Source organism: Eptatretus burgeri, chromosome 2 (genome assembly GCF_056783735.1).
Source record: "Eptatretus burgeri isolate ZD-2024b chromosome 2, Ebu_testis_v1, whole genome shotgun sequence".
Taxonomy (NCBI): domain Eukaryota; kingdom Metazoa; phylum Chordata; class Myxini; order Myxiniformes; family Myxinidae; genus Eptatretus; species Eptatretus burgeri.
Window position 1 is genome coordinate 152,294,624 of NC_140962.1, and position 23,535 is coordinate 152,318,158.

Genomic DNA, 23,535 nt, shown 5'->3' on the forward strand with positions numbered 1-23,535 from the left:
TACGAATCACTGAATACATTGCAATGCTTATAAATGCCCAGAGATGCCAGCGTCCACGGCTTTATTTCATTCCGCACATGCCATAACCTCAAAAATCTCTTGATCACAGCTCAATTTCAAAATTCAAACTTATTTATGACTTCGGCGTCTCCAGGTGCATGGTGTTTCGATTATCGATCGGTAATCGCTTGCCAAGCCAGCCGTTAGTTATTGACCGTTTCGTTGGAGTGCTTGCTTCAGTGCTAAAGCCAATTGGTAAATGCTCCACAATATCTGCACTGTCACTGAATATAATTGATTGACTTGAACAATGTTCAGGGCTCACTCGCCTGCGTTTGGCCCTGCGTTCCCACCCTTCCTCACCTCTCTCTCTCCCCTCCTCCCCCCCTCTCCCCTCCTCTTCCCTCCTCCCCCTCCCTACCTCTCCCCTCCCTCTCCCGTCCTTCCCCCTCCCTCCCTCTCCCCTCCTTCCCCCTCCTTCCCCCTCCCTCCCTCTCCCCTCCTTCCTCCTCCCTCCCCCTCCTTCGCCCCTCCCTCCCTCTCCCCTCCTTCCTCCTCCCTCCCCTCCTTCCCCTCCTTCCCTCCCTCTCCCCTCCTTCTCCCCTATCCTCCCTCTCTCCTTCCCTCCCTCCCTCTCCCCTCTCCCTCTCCCCTCCTTCCTCCCTCCCTCCTCTCTACCTCTCCCCTCCCTCTCTCTACCTCCCCCCTCCCGCCTCTCTACCTCCCCCCCTCCCGCCTCTCTACCTCCCCCTCCCGCCTCTCTACCTCCCCCCTCCCGCCTCTCTACCTCCCCCCTCCCGCCTCTCTACCTCCCCCCTCCCGCCTCTCTACCTCCCCCCTCCCGCCTCTCTACCTCCCCCCTCCCGCCTCTCTACCTCCCCCTCCCGCCTCTCTACCTCCCCCCCTCCCGCCTCTCTACCTCCCCCCTCCCGCCTCTCTACCTCCCCCCCTCCCGCCTCTCTACCTCCCCCCTCCCGCCTCTCTACCTCCCCCCTCCCGCCTCTCTACCTCCCCCCTCCCGCCTCTCTACCTCCCCCCTCCCGCCTCTCTACCTCCCCCCCTCCCGCCTCTCTACCTCCCCCCCTCCCGCCTCTCTACCTCCCCCCTCCCGCCTCTCTACCTCCCCCCTCCCGCCTCTCTACCTCCCCCCTCCCGCCTCTCTACCTCCCCCCTCCCGCCTCTCTACCTCCCCCCTCCCGCCTCTCTACCTCCCCCCTCCCGCCTCTCTACCTCCCCCCTCCCGCCTCTCTACCTCCCCCCCTCCCGCCTCTCTACCTTCCCCCCTCCCGCCTCTCTACCTTCCCCCCTCCCGCCTCTCTACCTTCCCCCCCTCCCGCCTCTCTACCTTCCCCCCCCTCCCGCCTCTCTACCTTCCCCACCCTCCCGCCTCTCTACCTTCCCCACCCCCAATATTCCCATCACTGAAGTGATGGGTTGAATTTGCTTTTTCTGTTGTGTTGTTTTCTCTCTCTGTCCGTGACCTCTGATGGGAGTAAGGAAAACGACCTCTTGTCCCTATTTGATCGGGTTGAAAACCCACCCTTCACAACTGTTTAACATTACGCCGGTCACAGTCAGATCAACATCCATTGTCGGTTTCGTTAACTGAAAGCATTGAACAATCACTCGGAGGTAACAATGCACGCCATCTGGCTCGATTACACCGGATGTTACCTCCAAGATGGCGGCGTCTGCACACGACATTACTGCATGACGTCATTGTAAAGGTCCCGATTCGCTTTCTTTCGACCTGACAACGCCACCGGAAATGGAAGTATGAAGGAGATTTTATTTTGGTTTTTTTTTACCTCAGGTTTTGATTCCCGATGTGACAGGATGATGTGTTCTGTGTTGGGATCGCACGTCCGTTTTGATTTTTCTGACGTGGGTTCGGTTGTCGTGCGATGATCAAGTGTTTCGCCGACTCGGTCTTGGATCATCAAGATCCCACGGATGGTGTAGTTCGTGAAGAGTCGGCGAGGCATCTCCGGCATCCTGAACAAATGACCGATTCAGACCGTGACTGACGAGTCGACACCGAGCGAGCCCGACGAGCCCAGTCCGGGGAGACGTTCGTCCTTCCTGCGTTTGACCGAAACAAACCGGAAGAAGGAGAAACGGTTGAAGATATTTTATGATAATTACCAGAGTGAGGATTGTTGTGTTTAAAACATTATTACAGGAACAAAGTCGATCGAACAAAAAAAAATTACGGAGCGGGCGGACTATTTATTTATATATTTCTATATATATATATATATTTATTTATTTATTTTTGAATTCCTCGGTCGGGGATCATTAAAGACAATGGACTCGAGAGCTCGAGGCGATGTTGGGCCCGTCCCGGCCTGGCTGGAGATCCAGGGACTATCGGAGGAATCTCTCCGAGCGGCGGTTACGGGGCTCGGGATCGAGATCCTCGGAGCTCTGTGTGCCCGGGCCGAGCCCTCCTCGGTGAGGGTTCGATTCCGGTCTTTGTCCGCACGGACGTTCACCTCCACCATGTACGCCGAGCTCTGTCGGTACATGGCGTCGTGCCCTGAGCTGCGACGATCGCAACGGACCGTCGTGCTTCGCCGTGGAATGGATGCCGAGGAGACCGAAGGACCTCCTGGAACCTTGCGGATCAAGATCGAAGACGAGGACTCGGTTGGTCCTGATGAAGAAGAGAGAAAGGAAATGGAGGACGGTGAGTCATCGCAATTCCTGCCATTTGTGATGAAGTCCATTTACATCCACAACTATTCCGTTGTGACGGTGAAAGTCTTTAATAAATATTTTACAGTTGAGGGGGTCTATCTATTTATTACGTATGCAAAAATTGAGAAATTCTTGAACGGCCTCCCCCCCCCCCCCCCAACCACTCTCCGAACATACAATCACACCTTTACCTTTTCCTCCCCATCTCCCTTCTCCCCCTCTATCTGTAACTTCCTCTTAAAATACATCATCGAGAGATCGTCCGGATTTTTTGTTTTTTTTTTTTTAAAAGGAAGTAGCCCTTTTTTAATTTAGTTTTTTTATTTATTTATTTTAAAGATGGACACCAGATTTTTTTTTTCTTGAAAAATGGTCACTGACATTTTAATTTGAGGACCCTTACTTTTTAATGCACAAACATATTTAAAAATACATGCCTTGTTTTTTTTAACCCCCTCCCCCCCAAAAAAAACCACACAAATCATTATTAAATAAACAACACCAGGTTTTTTTTTTTTACCTCCTCCCCCCCCCCAAAGAATTGCATGAGTCATGTCTTCACAGGTGTGTATGTGTGTCTGTCTCCAACATAACTCAAACTATAAAACCTACCAGCCTGAAACTTTGCAAGCATACCGAGGGAACTCCAAGGAAGTACAAGAGTGAAAATTGGGTGTTTGGGTTAATTTAAACACCCATTTTGAAGATAATTAATGGCATTATTTAATTATATCCTTCATCAGGCGTATCCTAGGTAACGTCACTGGGGTCTGAAGCCGCCATGTTTTTCAGCCTGCTCAACCGCGCCTCGACTTGGAACAGGCCGCAACAATTTCTTAACGATTATTATTACGAGCATAACCCGCGCTCTGCGCAACATGTTGGGGTGGGTGAGTTTGAGAAAGGAACTGATGCAGAGTATCAGTAGTAATTTTACTTTAATGCAGAAAGTGGAATACGATTTCACTGTTTCAGAACCATTTTATTTACTTTTTTTGTACCATGCACCTCATATGGTCTTTGAGATAATGAAAGCCGAATATCACGTTACTCGAGTGCAGAACAAAGTCAAAGATAGCGCGACACGAAACCACAAACTCGGAAATAATAAATAAAATGATTATTGTGGGCTCAGAATGTTTTTTTTTCTACTTTCCTCATTCATATTATCGAATTCCCGTTCATCATAGCTACAGATCGCTGTATACATTGCTTTTGTAAGTGCTATAGTGTTTTAAATTACGACCTTGGAGTGATTTCATGCATTATATTGTTGCTGACCGGGTATCGGCTGCGAGCACAACTGCTAAGTGGAGCAGTTGGGTCAAATCTACCAAACACCCGGAATCTAGGTCGGACCTTTCAGAAAATTCCGACAGGTACGGGTCCCTTACCGGACCGTGAGTCGTCAATAATTTCACCACGTGGTACAGGGTTATTTGCCAATCTTCAAAATACCTAGAGCTCCACGTGGCGAGCTACCAAGTACTCGCACCCTCGACGGCCCTCGTACAAGTCGGGCTGTTAGCATGCCCGACCCGTGCGCAACCCGAGTCGACGGTTGCCGAAGTTCCGTCGGTCCAAATGTACATTTACAGCGGCAACAGCCTTTATAATTCACCAACACGCGCCATGCTAAGCCAATGGAAGAAACACAGCAACGAACTGATACATTTAACAAATGTATTTATTTATAATGGGGGAAATGGGGGAGCATGCAACAAGCAGAGTTATCACGACTAATGAGATGCAAGTATGTACAAGGCACTTAACAGTTGCTGCTTAAAGATGGGCCCACACACAGACACGCACACACAGAAACGGACCCCAATGGTCTTTAATGAAGGCCTCCAGCTCGAGGACAGGTGAGCTAGAGACCAGAGCCTGTGCTTGGACCTGTCCACCTCGTGTGGTCTTCGATGATCCGGCTCGACGGGACTCAAACCCTCAACACGACGCCGCTCCAAGCACCGGGCACCGCGCTCTCCAACCGGCCACGCACCAACCGACCAAGGCCAAGGATCAGAGGCGACGATGATCCAGCTCGGCGGGACTCGAACCCGCAACACAATGATGATGACCACCAAGACTATAACCAGGTGACAACCAAGATGACCAACCAACCAACCTGGCTTTCCTTTATATCTTCTTCTTCCCCGGGGTCAGACAATCGCCCTCTGAGGCGGCCTCCCCTCTCATTGGCCGGCGTGTTGTGAGAACATCGCCTTCTGAGGCGGCCTCCACTCTCATTGGCCGGCGTGTCGTGAGAACATCGCCTTCTGAGGGGCCTCCAATCTCATTGGCCGGCGTGTCGTGAGAACATCGCCTTCTCAGGCGGCCTCCACTCTCATTGGGCCGGCGTGTCATGAGAACATCGCCTTCTGAGGCGGCCTCCACTCTCATTGGCCGGCATGTCATGAGAACATCACCTTCTCAGGCAGCCTCCACTCTCATTGGCTGGCTTGTCGTGAGAACATTGCCTTCTCAGGCAGCCTCCACTCTCATTGGCCGGCGTGTCGTGAGAACATCGCCTTTGAGGTGGCCTCCACTCTCATTGGCCGGCGTGTCGTGAGAACATCGCCTTCTCGGGCGGCCTCCCCTTTCATTGGCCGGCGTGTCGTGAGAACATCGCCTTTGAGGCGGCCTCCCCTCTCATTGGCCGGCGTGTCGTGAGAAGACCGAACTCTGTGGCCTGATTGGACAAGGGGCACACCCCTGCCTTCCTGGGCGGAGTCTCGATCTGAGTTGATGGAAATCTCTGCCCATGTACGTGGTCAAACGCACGTCGGCAATGGTGTCGGTGTGAGGAAGCGAGGTGAAGGTGAGGGTGATGCAAACGGATCTCCGCAGCGCACACACATAGTTCCCGTTAGACACAGGTAGGGGGGCCCTAACTATAAACACATACTTACCGATATAACTATTCTATAGGGACCCTGACTGTGTTGTGTGCGATGGGTTCCAGATTTGTAGCAATATCATACAATTTTCCACGATCTCCTCTCACGGACTAATTAAAGTATATCATTGAAATATTATTTTGGTTTTGAGGATCGGATATCGTCCGGATTAAATAAGTGTCGAAATCTGGAATGAAATCTGATGATTTAAAGAAATCACAAGTCTTACAACTAACCTTATGTTCCTATTTACTTTAAGCAAGCAAGGCGATGTTCCCTCCTCCATATCTCCTCTTCTTCTTTCGGCTGCTCCCGTTAGGGGTCGCCACAGCGGATCATCCGTATGATCCGCATAGTGATTTGGCACATGTTTTACGCCGGATGCCCTTCCTGACGCAACTCTGGTCGCCTCTTACGACACAGGGATATGGTACACCTATTTTAGCCAGGGTATACACCGGCCCAGTATACTGGTTCTCATTTCGCCGACCTCGGAAGGATGATAGGCTGAGTTCACCCCCTGGTGTATTAATTCAGTGGTCCAACGGGGCTTGAACTCAGGACTTTTTGGATCCCAAGCCACTGCCCTAACCACTGCGCCAATCCCTCCTCCATATATACACAAGGAAATGTGAAATTTCCAAAGCATTAAACTTGTCCTTTTCTTCTGTTTGGAGAATTATATTGAGTGTACAAAAGATTTAGGAATGTGTCAAAATTAACCAGCTTCGTTGAGCTGTATGATTTAAGGCATTCACTGCTTGACATCGCTCCCTGTCCCCTTTGAGGGACTGCTTATCCATAGTGTCTGTCAGAATCTGTCTTTTTTGGAGGTTTCACGAGGTGCTCTGCAGGGAGTCAAAGCAAATCTGGTGAAAAACGGACATTTTCAAAAATGTTATGATGTTTGCGCGGACCACGAACGATGTACCATATGACGCGTGCACAAACGAGCAGGCTCAGCCCCCAAGAGTACTCTAAAGTCAGTATGTACTGTAGTCGGTAACCACACTGAATCTCATCTTATTCTTGAAGAATTGCTTGAGTGCTTTTGGAGATCTGTGGAAGGGAGAGGGATGGGGCAGAGTACATTGGGTAAAGAAAATAGACACAACAGGGATTTTCGGGAAGGAAAGCAGGGAATTTGAAGTGGGGGGGGGAGGGTTGGGGTGGATTAGTGGTGGTAGAAAAGATCATGGTTATGGATGGGGGAAGATAAGAGATGGTGGTGAACAGCTTCTTTGAAGACCTGGAGGGAAGAGTGCGCTTGAAGAGAGTGTGGGAGTTCATTCCAAAGGCTGCAGAGGGGAGGGCAGTACTCCATCAGGCTGCAGATGAAAGGTTTGTATGTGGTCAGGAGGTCAGTTTATCCAAGGAAGGACTTTGCACGATGCAGGCTGCCCAGTCGGTGACTGGTTTTGGAGGCCAGCTTGGAAATGTGGCTTTCCCAGGACAGATCATGGTAGATAGTGAGACCCAAAAGTTTGAATGAAAGGACTTCTTAAAGAGGATTGTTGAGAAAGTAGATGTGGGAGTTTTTCAGACGGTGCTTTTGGATAGATACTGTGAGAGTGTGAGATTTGTCAGGATTGAAAGGCATGTGCCAAGTGTTGGACCAACTTGTGATTTTTATCCAAATCTCCAGAGAGTGAAGAGGCTGCTACTTGCTGATCTGACAGATTTCAGATGGTACGGCAGAGAGTGGAGTCATCAGCAAAGAGATAAAGGGATTTTTCAGAGTCAGAGAGCTCATTGATGAAAACCAGAAAAAAAGCACAGGGCCCAGAACTCTACCTTGAGGAGCTCCAGCCTGGATAGGAAGAGGAGATGAGAGAATTCCATTGAGGGCCTCACGTTGACTGCGACAGGATAGGAAGTCTGCGAGCTACGAATGGAGATTGCCTTACAGACTATAGGAAGAGAGATTGGTAAGCAGCATGGGGTGCCAGCCATATTGAAAGCATGCAATATGTCTAGGGAGATTGCTCTGATCTCATGTCTGGCATTGAGGACCTCCATCCATTGTTGGGAAAGCAGGAGCAGCATGTCCAGAGTAGAGTGATGTGGTCTGAATCCAAATTGATGTTCGGAAATCAAGCCATTGGAGAAGAGGAAGGATTTGATGTTGGAAGCGATGATGGATTCCGTAACCTTGTTGATGATTGGAAGAAGGCGAATTCATCTGTAGTTGCAGGGATCTGTTTTTACACTTTTTTTTTTTTTAAATGCAGAACGTTAATGTTTTCTGATTTCCGAGAAGATGGCAGATGACCTTGAGGAAATGAGAGGGTAAATAGAACAGAGAGAGGGTGAGCAAGAGCAGCAGAGCAGGTTTTTAGGACACGAGGGCTGATGCCGTCTGGACCGGTTGCAGAATCTGAGTCGAAGTTTGACAGCAAGCTCTCTATCACCTTATCAGGAGAAAAGGACATTGTCCAGGAACAGCTGGGTGTGACTGAGTAAGGTGGATACAGAAAGTGATGGTTTTGGGACAATAATTAGAAGCAAACACAGAGTTTAGACATTCAGCCTTTTCATGTGCAGTGTAAGCTTTGCAGAACTTTGAGGTAAGGGAAGGGATTGAGGGGGAACATGTGTTGGGGGTCGGTGGCGAGGAACGGCCGCCAGGCGGAGCAGAAGAGCCGTCTCCCACCGAACACCCGGAATTTTGGTCGTGACTCTCGGACAACTCCGAAAGGTCACTGGTCACTGAAGGACCATGCTCGCCAATTCTCTGACGGCGTGGGGTAGGGTTAATAGCCAAATTTCAATATACCTAAGCACCCACGTCGTCAAGTTACCGGTGAAATCACACCCTCAACAGACCCTTTCGAACCGGGTCGCTCTAGCGACTTCGGTCCGGTGCAACCGAGCGGAATTACCAAAGTCCCTCGGACCCAATGACAACTTACGGCACAGACGGCCTCACTATTTCTCAAGCCCGCACCGTGCTGGGTCAATGGAAGGAAACACGTGCAACAAACTGGAACATTTAACAATTGGGGGTTTATTTATAATGGGGGGCAATAATCGGGAAGGGAGACACAGAGCAGAGTTACAACCGAATAAACAATACAATGAAAAGAAAACACTTAAGCAATTCTACCAAACAGTCTGGTCACACACACACACACACACACACACACACACACACACACACACACACACACACACACACACACACACACACACACACACACACACACACGAAATGGACCTCGTCGGGTCTTTATTGGACCCTCCGGCTCGAGAGGGAACGCGAGCTGGGGGAATAGAGCCTGGCCAGGTACCTTCCCGCCTCGTGCGGTCACACCGACTCCAACCCACCACAGTGGGACTCGAACCCACGTCCCGGAATCCACCGAGCCCACGATACTGGCTGCTCGACCACCACCACCACGAGAGCCCCACAAAGGACCGCAGACCACATTCACAGAGCAAGCCACGACGCCAGACCAAAAGCAATGGCCACAATCACTGCTCTCACGCTCTTCCGAGAGCAAAATGGCCACGCTTACTCACACTCTCCTCCCTTTGGATGGCGCGAACACTTCATCTGGCTGGGGCGGAGTTGACGCTGAGGTGATGAGCCTCCTGATTGGACGGGGCATCTCGATTGGGGGGGGGGATGTCGAGGCGTCTCAGAGGCCCGCCCCCCAAAGGGGCTCTGTTGTTGTTTTCGGCACTTTGGCCTCCCATTGGCCGGAGCACCTCGGCCCTGCTCACTCTTCGCCCATTGGCTGGAGGAAACGCTCCATGCCTTTCCTCGGAGCGGAGCCTCGATCTGAGGCGATGGAGGCTCCGCCCACCCCTTCAGCCAAAAACACGTGGGCAATGGAGTGGGTGGTGCGGAGAAGTGAAGGGGATCGATGGAAGATGTAAAAAACTAACTACAAAGAAACTTCGCAGTGCACACATGTAATTCCTGTTAGACATAGGGGATGGGGCCCTAACTATAAACACATATCGAAATAACTGAACTGCGGGGACTCTGGCTGTCTGTGTGCAAGAGGCTTCCAAATCCGTAACACTACCCCCCCCCCCCCTTTCTATAGACTCGCCCCGAGTCGTAAATTTTTGTGTGCCATACAGATGTAGGTTTTTCCCCTAGTACGTTTTACCTACGGATCCCTGAGTGCGACACTTGTATGCATGTCCCAAAAATAAATAACCAAGTGCGCTGCGTAACGAAACTATCAGACTCACACGGACACGCTAACACAAACACACAGGTGGGTTGCAAAACTTATTCACATTTTTAACAATTATTTAAACTAACCATGGCCCAGGTCCTGTTATCTGTGGAAGGAATGCACAGCAAATTAACAGTTTGTGGCTCGAATGGAGTCTCTGGTACAGTGAATGGATGGATGCATGGGCTGCGCAAACGCAGTCCTTGTGGAGTGGCTGCCTGCAGGGCAGTCTCTGCAAACACACTGGAAGATGGATGGTCCTGGCGCACATGGTTGAGATGGTGACACAGGGGCAATGCAGGCATGGGGTCAAGGCAAAGGCAGGCAACAAGGCATGGCAAACGCGGACCAGGAGATGCAGCACAACAGGCCGGCATATGAAGCTGGCCAGCCTCTGGTCTGGTCCGTGAGGTGCGGTGGTGCCGGCCGTTCCAGAAATGGGCTCGGACCTACCCTCCTGTCTCCCCCCCCCAAACTATCACCTTTTCCTGTCTTTGTCCATCCCACTCCCTTCATTTGCAACAACAAAATTTAGACTTCCCCCTTTTTCTTTTTATTATTATTATTTTAAAATATTTTCCTTTATAATTGCTTTTGTCTAATCCCCCTACTGTATTTGTCCGGCTAACTTATCCTGCCCGTCTACTCCCAACCCCTCAGCTCCTTTTTGGAGGGGAATAAGGGAGAGACTAGTGTCCTGCCTCGAGGCCCAACAAAGCCTCAGAATAACCTCCACAGAGTTCAGCAATCTTCCTATAGTGAGTCCAGCGGCCTACAGAGAGCGAAGGGATGGATGGTGCGAAGGGGTACATTTTTTTTTTTTTTTTGCTACCCCAGCATTTATTACACTTTGAACTATCCCCGGGGCTTTTCAAAACACCTGTCACTTTAAACTATCGGTTCCAACAACCACGATTCCCGTCGCCTGTGTTGGTGTTCCTTATAAATTTGGGCCCTGACCGCAAATTTTCTCTCGTGCCCTTGCACAATTTCGTTGCTGAGCAGTGTGGGTCAACTGGCAGGGACTTCCGTCTGCTGAACTCAAACTACGGCACCCCCGGGCCCTGAGGCTGTCTCCGAGCCTACCTGCTCCCTCTACTATGAACGCGGGGAGTACCCTTCTTGGCTACTCCCCCGTATATGCCCACATGGCATCTCGGTGCTACGGGTCCCGTTTCCGATGGGCCACCCGTGCCCAGTACAGTATCCTGGTCCCTTGGACCCATGGCCTACTCTGGCCGACCAGTCCGGTGCCGGGGGTGCCGTCTACTCAATACGCTCATTTCAACAGCCACGCTCCCAGCCGGTCAATGAACTCTTGCACACCTCCAAAAGATATCGTGCCTTCGTACACCACCAACAACAGAACGACCTCCTTTTGGTAAATTCGACTGACCCCGGGCTCCCTTGTGTGGGATTCACTCCTCCCCCCAATCATTCATTTGCACCATGCATTCCACATTCACTCCACTCACACACTCTGGCCCGCTGACCCACATTCATTCATTATGTTTATCTTTTCTTTCTTTTTTCAACACACTCGAACTACGTCCCCCGAACTAGGTCGTGCCCCTCATCATCCCTTATACTAGTGCACGTTCCATTTAACTCCACTGCTAAGCTACGTCCCCACTACACATTCCATGTCCGTCCGTCTCTCCCGAAATCCATTTACCATTCTAAATTTAACCTGACATTCCCTCAAACTCGTTCCACGGGCCCCATGAGGAACTGTTCCTGCCCCATGAGGCTGGTCTATCTATCGCTAAACCCTTCCCACTAATGCTCCTTTGCCAGGGCACCGGGATGTTCACTACATCCTGGCCGGGACATTGTGTACTCAAGAGCGCAGCTCCAGGACGGCGGTTTACAGTTCACCCGTTCGTCTCTTCCTTTGAACGATAACTGCAGCCTTAAGGTCACCCTGCGCATCGCAATCAGTGCTCGCTTTTGGGGAATTCCCCACGCGGGACAACGTGCGCGGTTTACCAGGCCTTCGTGCCGCGAGATCCCTGGTGACGTCACTCGCACACCGAACCTGCGTGGCTTGCCGTGCAGGCCAGTCCGAGCATATCGTCCCGTGGACCCGCTCCGCGCGTTCCGCGAACAGAGCACGCGGCATGCAGCACGTGATGCCCCGCACACGCGCCCACATGGGAACCCGTGTGTTCCAAATTAATCCGACACTCGCCTACATTTTAACCGTCCACGAGGTCGTCCTGTCCCAAACGCGGAACGTTTTCGTACCGGATTCCCTCCATGCAGATGCGTGCGCGAGGGCCGTTCGCAAAATGCAGAACGGGCCTTGCACGTGGCGTTTCGCGGAGCCGGAGCGTTTGCCAAAAATAGCTTCGTGCGGCCTACCAGGCTCACCATTCCCATCTCCCATCTGGATCCATCCATCGTCCATTTCCATGCATGCACTCACGCATGCCATGACACTCGCACCATTCGCACACCTTGACACGCACTCCGGGGCAATCACATCGGGGATTCGTGTGACTACAAGGGGTCCCGAGGCCGCTGCCTCCCCCCCCCCCATACTCTGCATGTACCCGTTCACATCATGCACCCGCTCGACCTCGCACGGCCCGACCAGACCCACCTGGTCGCACTCCACTTCGAGGGAGTATATTGTCTCCCTCTTTTCCTGAGGGAGGTTAACCTGATGCTCGCCCTGAGTCTCAACACATTCCACCAACTCGACTCCATTGTCCCCTCCTAATCCTACGTGTGTATGTCCCTGTTTAGTTTCATGCAATTCATCCCCCTCTTTTGACATCTGCGTCTCCGTCACCTCGTTGATTATTTCCGTTAATTCCTGGCTTTTCGTCTCTTTTATTTTCTGCGTCTCCGTCACCTCCTTTAATTTTTCCGTCGTCCCCTCATGTCTGAGTTTATTAATTTCCCCCCTAATTGTCTTTGCGTCGCTCGTCCCCTTGACCTCACCCATCTTCATCGCGGACCCAACAGCCGCTACACTCCCCCCTGATTCGGTCGTTCCTCCACGTGCAGGCGCTATTTTCTCGCCCATGGCCCGCATTTTGCCACGTGCAATCGCCCTTATTGCCTCTTGACCTGCCTGGAGGTTCAACCCCATGCTCTGCATTTCCCCTCGCTGTGTTTGCATATCACCCCTCAGTGTTTGCATATCACCCCCCAGTGTTTGCATATCACCCCTCATCTCATCCATTTTGTGCGCATTCGCATCCATTTTGTTTTCCAAATCACCCTTCATTTCTTGCATCAATTGCTTCATTCCCTCCATAATCCGGTTGAAGTCAGATGGCCCTGACGAAGCCGATTTGCTGCAGACCGGGGGGGGGGGGGAGTTTGCTGTATAGGGTGTTCGCGCGCCCACCACGGACTCTGAGTTTGGTGGCAGGGGGGGCACGTCTTCTTGCATGGGGGTGACCTGGGCCATGGGTCCTTCTAAATTTAAACTAGAACCCACCTGAGCCAGCTCATCTTGGCCCACCATGGTGTGTCTGAGAGCAATTTATGCTCTTAATTTGGAGGGAACGGGGGGGGGGGGGGGGGGGGTTACTCCACACACCCCTGATCCGAATCCTGTGAATTTCTCTATGGAGGCGGAGGGGCCGTATCGCACTCGTGATCACCAATTTGTGTGGATTCGAACCCCGCAAATTTTCTATGGAGGTGGAGGGGTTCAAACCCCACTCCTGACAACCAATTTGTTGTAATTGGTGTCCTGCAAATTTCGTTGTGGAGGCAGAGGGTTCGTGGTCCCACTCCTGATGACCAATTTGTTGTGGGCTGGGGGTCGGTGGTGAGGAGTGGCCACCAGGTGGATCAGTAGAGCCTTCTCCCACCGAACACCCGAAATTTAGGTCGTGACTCTCGGACAACTCCGAAAGGTCACGGGTCACTTAAGGACCGTGCTCGCCAATTTTCTACAGCGTGGGGTAGGGTTAATAGCCAAATTTCAATACACCGAAGTACCCACGTCGTCAAATTACCGCTGAAATCACACCCTCAACGGACTCTGTCGAACCGGGTCGCTCTAGCGACATCGGTCCGGTGTAACCGAGCTGAATTGCCAAAGTCCGTCGGACCTAATGACAACTTACGGCACCGACGGCCTCACTATTTCTCAAGCCCGCACCGTGCTGGGTCAATGGAAGGAAACACGGGCAACGAACTGGAACATTTAACAATTGGGGGTTTATTTATAATGGGGGGCAATAATCGGGAAGGGAGACACAGAGCAGAAGTGCAACCGAATAAGCAATGCAATGTACAATGAAAAGAAAACACTTAAGCAATTCTACCTAACAGACTGGCGCCAGACACACACACACACACACACACACACACACACACGCACACACACACACACACACACACCCACACACACGAAATGGACCCCGCCGGGTCTTTATTGGACCCTCCGGCTTGAGAGGGAACGCGAGCTGGCGGAATAGAGCCTGGCAGGGTACCTTCCCGCCTCGTGCGGTCACACTGACTCCAACCCACCATGGTGGGACTCGAACCCACGTCCCAGAATCCACTGAGCCCACGATCCTGGCTGCTTGACCACCACTACCACGAGAGCCCCGCAAAGGACCGCAGACCACGTTCGCAGACCAAGCCACGACCAGTGTGACCACTCCTTGGCTTTTTTCACGAGATCTTGGCTATTCGTTGTTCACCTTGGCGTCTTGGTTTTCTATAGGTTTTCTTGGCGTATAGGTTTTCTATTATCATCACTTTTCCGAAACCTTGTGAATTCTTGGCTTTTTTCATTGGCTTATCTTGGCATTTATGAAAATGAGGAGTGGTCACACTGGCGACGATGCCAGACCAAAAGCAATGGCCACGATCACTGCTCTCACGCTCTCCCCAGAGCAAAATGGCCATGATGACTCGCACTCTCCTCCCTTTGGACGGGGCGAACACTTCATCTGGCTGGGGCGGAGTCGGCCCTGAGTTGTTGAGCCTCCTGATTGGACGGGCCGTCTCGGGGGGGGGGGGTGTCGGGGCGTCTCGGAGGCCCGCCCCGAAGAGGGTCTGTAGTAGTTTTCGGCACTCTGGCCTCCCATTGGCCGGACGGAGCGCCTCGGCCCTGCTCGCCCTTCACCCATTAGCTGGAGGAAACGCTCCATGCCCTTCCTCGGAGCGGATCCTCGATCTGAGGCAATGGAGGCTCTGCCCACGCCTTCAGCCAAAAACACGTGCGCAATGGAGTCGGTGGTGCGAAGACGTGAAGGGGATCGATGGAAGATGTAGAAAAACTAACTATAAAGAAATTTTGCAGCGCACACATGTAATTCCCGTTAGACATTGGGGATGGGGCCCTAACTATAAACACATGCTTATCGAAATAAATTAACTGCGGGGACTCTGGCTGTCTGTGTGCAAGAGGCTTCCAAATCCGTAACACATCCACCAGAAACAGCCTTAACCAGATGCCACCAGGATTTGGAGGGGGGAGGCAGGTTTGAGAGTTAAGACTTGAGATGAGAAAGATGTTGTTTCCTGGCTCTCCTCAGGATAGAGACACACTTGTTCAGAGCTTTGTGGAAGGAACTGAGATTGTCTGCAGTCGGATTTGCCTTCCATGAGGTGAAGGCAAGTTGTTTTCGGACAATTGCCTCGCCACAAGCTTCAGTGTACCATGAGCGGGAGTCGGGGGGGGGGGGGGGACAACTGAAAACGAGATGGGATAAATCTGCGCATGAGTCAGAGCAAATGTATTTTGACTTCCGGTTCCGGTTCTTGAGCGACGGTTCCGGTTAAATTGCATTGAATCAGACTTTTGCCACCTTTATTTACTCAACATAACCAACAACTTCCAAGTGAAAAAACAAATTCGACAAATTTCAGAAAATTAATTAAAAATACAAAACTAGAATATCTTGGTTGGATAAGTATCCTCCCCCCTGAGTTAATACTTGGTTGGAAACACCTTTGACAGCAATTACAGCTGTAAGTCTGTTGGGATAGGTCTCAACCAACTTTTTGCACACCTTGATTGGACAATATTTGCCCATTCTTCTCCGCAAAGCCATTGAAGCTCAGTCAAGTTGCGTGGGGAGCTTTGATGGACAGCAATATTCAAGTCATGCCACAGATTTTCGATTGGATTTAGGTCGGGGCTCTGACTGGGCCACTCAAGGACATTTACCTTTTTATTCCATAGCCACTTCAACATTGCTTTGGCTGTGTGCTTCGGGTCGTTGTCGTGCTGAAAGGTGAACTTCCGTCCTAATTTCAACTTTCTTGCAGAGGGCAGCAGGTTTTCCCCGATGATTTTTTTTCTGCATTTCGTCCATCCATTTTCCCTTCTATCTTGACAATTTCCCCCATTCCCTGCTGATGAGAAACGTCCCCATAACACGATGCTCCCACCACCATGCTTTGCATTAGGGATGGTGTTCTTTGGGTGATGTGATGGGCTGTGTTTGGTTTGCGCCACACATAACGTTATGCATTTAGGCCAAAAAGTTCCATCTAGATTTTTTTTCAGACCACAAAATGTTTTGCCGCATGGTTTCAGAATCTCCGGAGTGTTTCTTGCACACCTCAAACGGGACTCAAAATGGGCTTTTTTTTGAGTACTCATGGCTTTCTTCTTGACACCGTACCACACAAGCCAGACTTGTGGAGTGCTTTGGATGTTGTTGTCACTTGCACACAGTGACCAGTCTTTGCCATAATGGCATGCAGCTCTTTCAAAGTTGCCATTGGCCTCTTGGTGGCCTCTCTGATCAGTCACCTCCTTGCTTTGTCAACCAGTTTGGATGGACTGCCTGATCGAGGCAGGATCTTGGTGGTACCAGACGTCTCCACTTCTTAATGATTGTCTTGATTGTGTTCCAAGGGATATTCAAGGTCTTTGAAATATTTATATACCCACCCCCTTATCTGTGCCTTGCCACACCTTTATCCTGGAAGTCTTTTTCCTTGGTTCTCATGGTTGAGTCTTTGCTGTGAAATGCACTGCCCAGCAGAGGAAACCTACAGGAACAGCTGATTTTATTCTAAAATAATCAGAATCATGACGATTTAACACAGGTGGAGGCCAATTAACTTGGTGCATGATTTTGAAGGTGATTAGTTGAACCTGAGCTCATTTACAATTGCTATTTTAAGGGGACTGGATACTTATACAACCAAGATATTGCAGTTTTTTTATTTTTAATTATGATCTGAAATTTGTATAATTTATTTTTCACTTGGAAGTTGATGCTGCTGGACCGGTTTCATCATTTGTTGGTGAATCGTCAGCGACAGCGCAGACAAAAACGCAGAAATGCATACCAGACGAGACAAATTTAACTTTTTGGTTTAAATTCAAAGCGGTACATCTGGTGCAGGCCGAACACTGCACATCACCCAGTCAACACCATCCCTTCTGTCAAGTATGGTGGTGGTAGCATCATGTTATGGGGCTGCTTTTCATCAGCAGGGACTGGCAAGCTTGTCAGGATTGAAGGGACAATGGAGGGTGCAAAATATAGGAGAATCCCTGTTGGAAACCTGCTCGAGTTGGCCATGAATCTGAAACTTGGTACGAGATTCACATCTCAGCAGAACAATGATCCGAAGCAAGAAGCCACATTGGAGTTTCTGAATGCGAAGAAAATAAATTCTCAAGTTGTCCAGTAAAAGCCCTGACTTGAACCCAATTGAACATTTACTGCGAGCCTTGAAGATTGCAGTCCATCGACGATCCCCATCAAACTTGGCAGAACTCGAGCAATTTTCACGTGAAGAATGGGCAAAAATTTTACCATCTCGCTGTGCAAAGCCGGTAGAGACTTCCTCAGCAGTCATTGCTGGAAAAGGTGCTTCCACCAAGTACTGACCTATGGGGCTGAATAATTTTGCAACCAGTGAATTTTGATGTGTACGTGGGTTTTTTATTTTTATTTTTTTTGCAGGTATTCCTGACTTGTAACCTCCTTCAAAGATAACAGCATTTTGACAAAAAGATAACGCGATAAATCTTTTCTATATAATTTGTAATTCATCCAAATGTGGCATTAATGGAGGGGGGGGTGAATACTTTTCCAGGCCACTGTATGTAATCAACTTACCGTTTGTTATTGGCAGCATCTCATGTATCGAACGCTGCTCATTGAGAGCTCGGCGTTGTCGTTGTTCTTCTTCTTCTTCTTCTTCTTCTTCTTCTTCTTCTTCTTCTTCAACCTTAACCTCTTGGACTCGGCTCTTGTCTTTTCAAGATCCGGATCTCCTTAAATACTAAGCACATGTTCACATCCTCGCATTGAGGGTTCCTTTTGAGAGCGTCTCTCATGAACTTTTAAATATATTCGGACATTTGCTTTAAAGTTTCGAAACGTTCACGTTACTATTTAAACATTATTCCATTTATCGTATTGTAATTTCGTAAATACACTATTTATTTCGGAAATACACTATATATCGTAAATACGTAAATACATTATGACGGGTCTCGCTATTGGCTTAATCAAGGCACATGACGAAATATCGGAAGTTGTTGTTGTTGTTGCTTTTTTATTTAATTTTTTAATTTTTTTTTAGCCGACAAAACCTTTAGGACGCTGCTCTTGGACACATTTGTCCTTGTTTGTCAAGTTTTGATTAAATGTAAAACCGATGCTGACGAATGTTATTTATTTATTTGATGAATGATCTTTACAGGGGAACGGGAGAAGCCCAGCACGAAATTACCGTGCCCCTTGTGCTCTCGCCGTTTCACCAGAAAGTCAGCTCTGAAGATGCACATGGAGATTCACCGACAAGTTTCCAGTGATAAAAAGTACAAATGCACTGATTGTTCATACAGCACACATTTTAAAAGCATGTTTTTGACACACGTTGATAACCACCCAATAGACAAACGGTACGCCTGCGGAGTGTGTGACAAGGAATTTGTTGACGCGTCAACCTGTCAGCGACACAAAAGGACTCACACTGGGGAACGCCCGTACACGTGTAACGTCTGTGGTAAGGGATTCGTTCAGTCGACAGACTGTCGGATTCACGAGCGAATTCACGCGGGAAAGCGCCCGTACACGTGCACGGTTTGCGCGAAGAGATTCACAGATGGAAAGTCTTTAAGGAGACATTTGAGTCACCACACAGGGGAGCGTCCGTACACTTGTGAAGTCTGTGCAAAGACTTTCTCGGATCAGTCGGATTTGAAAAAGCACGCTCGTATTCACACAGGAGTGAAGCCTTATGTCTGCCGCATATGTGGGAAGGGATTCATTCACTCGACGACTTGTCAGATACACATGAGGATTCACACGGGGGAGCGCCCCTACACTTGCACGATATGCGGTAAAGGATTCAATCAGTCGTCACACTGTCGGATTCACATGAGAACTCACACAGGGGAGCGCCCATACACATGTACTGTATGCAATAAGGGGTTCCGTCAGTCATCGCACTGTCGGATTCACATGAGACTTCATACAGGGGAGCGCCCATACCCGTGCAACATATGCGGTAAGGGATTCAGTCGGGCGTCGCAGCGTCGAAATCACATGTGCAGTCACACGGGCGAGCGCCCATATGCTTGTACAATTTGTACGAGGACCTTCTCTGATCAATCCGATTTGAAAAGACACGGACGCGTACACACTGGGGAGAAACCATATACATGCAGCGTTTGTAGCAAGGGATTCACTCAGGCGTCGTACTGTCAGAAACACATGCAATTATTTCACATGAAGGACAAACAATTAGCACCGACATCAAATCCTTCACAGGGTAATCGTAGCAAAGATTGACGGGGTTGTAGTTTTTGGAAATGGGTTTGTCCCATTTGCTGGAAGTGCTCTCTTACGTACATGTTATAGATATACCTTTCATAACGGTCTGTAAAACGTTTCTCACATTTGCCCTTTTGCTGTGAATTGAGATTATGAATTTGAGGGGATGTGATCATTTGTATTTCTTTCTTTAGTGAACAATGATATTAGCGCATTTTCTCTTATTTTGGGCGGGGGGGGGGGGGGGCTTAAAAATTCTTGAATTATTCTGTGATTCAAAGCTTTTGCTTTGGTTTGTTAATCTTCATGTTGTGCTCCACTCACACTCAGCCCGTTTTGTGTCAATGTTTTTGCCTCTTATAACCAGTCTACCACGGCATAATCGATATCCTTAGAGGAGATGATGATATATTACAGCGTGATGTTTAACATCTTATTGGAGGAACAGGATGGACGTTGGACTTGAAGTATACGCCCTCACATTGTGGAGAGAATAAACATTTTGATTATTTAGAAAATTCTGGCTGTTGTGACTGTGACTGTGACTTGCTTTAGATTAGAGGAAAGCATAGAATTGAAACTGCATTGTGGTATGGAGAATGATACGGCTTGTATTGCTTGCCATGTTGTCTTCACCCCGCCCCTACTTTTCCTCCAAAAGATTGAGGCTCATGGAAGAGCAAGGTGATGGAGGTTGTGAATTGGCACTCGGGCAGCAGGGCAACTCATGGACCGAACAAGCATGGCAATGTCAAACTAGAGTTCAAAGAACATTTTACCCCAAGCAGTCTTGAGAATGAAGGACATGGCAAAGGTCTTTTCAACTCTTGCTTATTGCGTTTCCGAGTACTATACATATATATGTTGTTGCGACCACGGGTACCGAGACACCAGCTTGTCACTCGGGGGGATTAATCCCCGGTTGTCCTCTGAAGAGCCAGACCTGGAGCCACCGCTCACAATTTACGTTGTGGTACGGTGGGTTGTTTTAGAACCACAAACGCCACCCAGTTAACTATGAGTTCCAGTGTCCACCGTCTAATTATGCCGTTTAACTGAAGGTCACGTGGTTACCTTTGCAGGGAGTGCGCCCTCGGCAAAGCACCAATGTTATCTCGATTAGATTTTAATTATGACAGCCGAGCGTTTTAACCGCTGGTGCATGCCGACTATTTTTGGTCAAGTCTGTGGTAATTACCTCCCAGTCTATCTCGGTTCGGACAATGCTAGACCAATGAAAGGAAAGGACAAACACGGACAGGTTGGAAGTCAATAAATAATTTATTAGTAATAAAGTAAATAAATGTAAAGAACTTTTTATATTTTGAGGTAAATAAAGAATAAATTTCAAAGCAAAATCAGTCAAAATGCCAGGAAAGAGACAAAGAACAGATGCTTATCAGGGGTTGACTTGCAGCTAAACACAGACAAGGGCACCCAACAGATCATTCGCTTGGGGGGGGGGGTGAGAAGAATCGTCTCGCTGACCAGAGAGTAGTTGGCCGTGAAGTGAAAACGTCCTGAAATGTGTGCGTGCGTGTCACGTCCGTCGACAGCACCCGGCCTTGACGTGCACCCTCTCGCGAACAGCCTTGAACACCAGTCGACGTCTGGGAGGGCACCGAGATCATCTGTTGCAGGTTTAGACCCTGGTGCTGCGACACGGGCAGCTTCTCACACTTCACGAAACTGATGTCCAGTGACCCACACGGTCCGTCGGTGACTGACCCGTGCCTCACTTGTTTTCAGCGCTGCTCACACCCACACGTGCACCACACGCTCACTTGCTCAAGCACTGGGAAGGACAAATTGTCTCGTTGTTGGCGCTGGTCAGACACCCACACGCGCACTACATGCTCGCTTTCTTCTCCTTTTTTGCACGCTTACACCCACTTCTTGCTTGCTTCTCTTCTTCCTCCCTGGCTTTCTTTCGCCCTGCTTTCCTCTCACTTCCCTCGCCCTTTTCCTCTCACTTCTTTCTCTTCAGAACGGACCTCCAATTCGTTTTATATCTGCGGGCCGTCTCGGTGGCGCAGTCCGCCCTATGTTCACCCCGCCCCACTTGCGCACGGTTACCATGACGACCCGTGCGCTCCAAAAAAAGGCAGGCGTCAGAGATCGCGAAAGAACGTTGCTGAGGAAAAATAAAGGCTCGCGAAAGAAATGTGTGTAAACGTGTCTGTCATAAAGAAAAAAGCTTCCCATAAGAGAGGGGATCTATTCTTTACCCTTCTCAACGCATCACATTTAAGATCCCATTAGACGTGGGGATGGGGCTCATCTGAACATGCATTTTAGGAAATAACTGTCTGAGGACCTGGATGTGTGGATGCATTCATCAGACCGGATTCTGAAATCTGTAACAATGTATATATATTCACTACGAGCCACAATTTTGTCTGAATCTCGATGGTTCCCAATGGTGAGAGAGCGAGCGGAAAATTTAATTGGTCGAGATGACATAAAAAGGCGTAATATTTTGTCCAAATATTGTTAAACGGCAGGTTTTTAAAAAAAAGTGCCAAGATGGTGACGTGTGTTCTGCAGTGTTAAGTTGAAATAAAATAAAGATTTTAAAGGCTGTAGGGAAAAAACAACCTTTCTCAGAAGTCTACTGTTGTTGCTGCAGTGTCTTATATACCACCTTATTTAACACGTTAAGCCTGATGTTGGTTTAACGGTTAAGGCGGCTGGCGTGGGATCTTAGGTTCTGTAGTTTGAGCCACTGTCGCACCATTAAATAACACCAGGTACACTGACTCAGCATGTCATCCTTCCGAGGTCAGCAAAATGAGAACCAGCTTCCTGGAAACAGGGGGTGCTGCATCAGCGGCACGGCCATGCTCCCAGCAATGATGCAACCAGCAGCGACAGGCTGCATACGAAACACCACGAACTTCCACTCAACCTAATCACTGACTTCCATCAAGCCCTCCATCCACTGCCACTTCCATCCCTTCTATCACTACCTTCCCTTCTCTATACGCACACTCGCTTCGAAGCTGTCTAGCCTTGGTTAGAATCCCGGCCCAGCTACAAACTGTCATCCCTGTGTTTTGTTTCTGGTGGATGTTAAAGATCCCATATGTGAGCTATCGCTGGCACCATGGCGAAATCCCAAATTCTTGCCTGAACCATCAGCGGCACAGCCGCACCTTCAGCTAATGATGCCACCTTGCAGCCAGGCATCCTAACGAAGATCACATTTCTAAACCTTCACCCCGAGGCACAAGTTGCAGTTTTTAAGATCTTTTGGTTGGTTCAGCGATGCAACAGTACATCAAAGTCAAACGAACAAACTCGAAGGATCATGATAATTGCCAATGTCCGGTTTCAATGCAGAGAATCGACATTTTATTAACCAGTGCGCCCACTCCCTTCGGAAGCGACAGGAAGGGTCATGTTGTTACCCTTTCTGGGGTGTATATGTGTATATATATATATATATATATATATATATATATATATATATATATATATATATATATATATATATATATATATATATATATATATATTACAGTAGATCTAATCTCGGGTCTGTTCTTCTGTGGTGGGCACGACAAACAGAGAATGCCTCGAGGATGTCGGGATTCCTCCAGAATTCTTTTTCAGTTTAGTGTTTCAACAATGTAGCAACTGTTCAAAAAGGTAATCATACGTGTTTGTGGTTTAATTTTTTTTTTTTTAACTTCTCAAGGCCTCTTCTTCTTCCACGTTTTCAAACCCCACCAAATGCCAGGCCAAGCTATTTATACACATTAGCAGAGTACCCGCCCTGTGGGTGATCTTGTTCCAAGCATGCAACACGTTCTTCTGATGCATACCTTTATTTGGGCGGTGTATAGGCAAGTTTCAACTCTGTATATGGAAAATAAACAACCCGGGTAACATGCGTGAAGCAAAAACATAACTCGTGCTTGTAATTTAAAACACTTCAATGCACTGGAAAACGTGGGGACAGGAATACTGTGCTGTAAATGGTGAAGACTTGGAATACCTTCCCAAACCTGG

At 49.1% G+C, this 23,535-nt stretch overlaps 1 protein-coding gene across 5 annotated transcripts in view; it reads left to right on the forward strand.

Annotated features, from left to right (window-relative positions):
• The window catches only part of LOC147033574 (uncharacterized), a 111,554-nt gene that overhangs the window by 77,243 nt on the left and 10,776 nt on the right, over positions 1 to 23,535 (forward strand). For 2 of the 5 annotated variants that reach the window (XM_085856885.1, XM_085856895.1), the window contains exon 3: positions 18,446 to 18,563. In XM_085856885.1, coding sequence (XP_085713011.1) covers positions 18,446 to 18,563 — 118 coding nt within the window. Of the gene's footprint in view, positions 1 to 1,792; positions 2,690 to 18,445; positions 20,040 to 23,535 lie in introns of those variants that run through there. The other 3 variants (XM_085856866.1, XM_085856876.1, XM_085856859.1) reach the window with 3 other exon arrangements.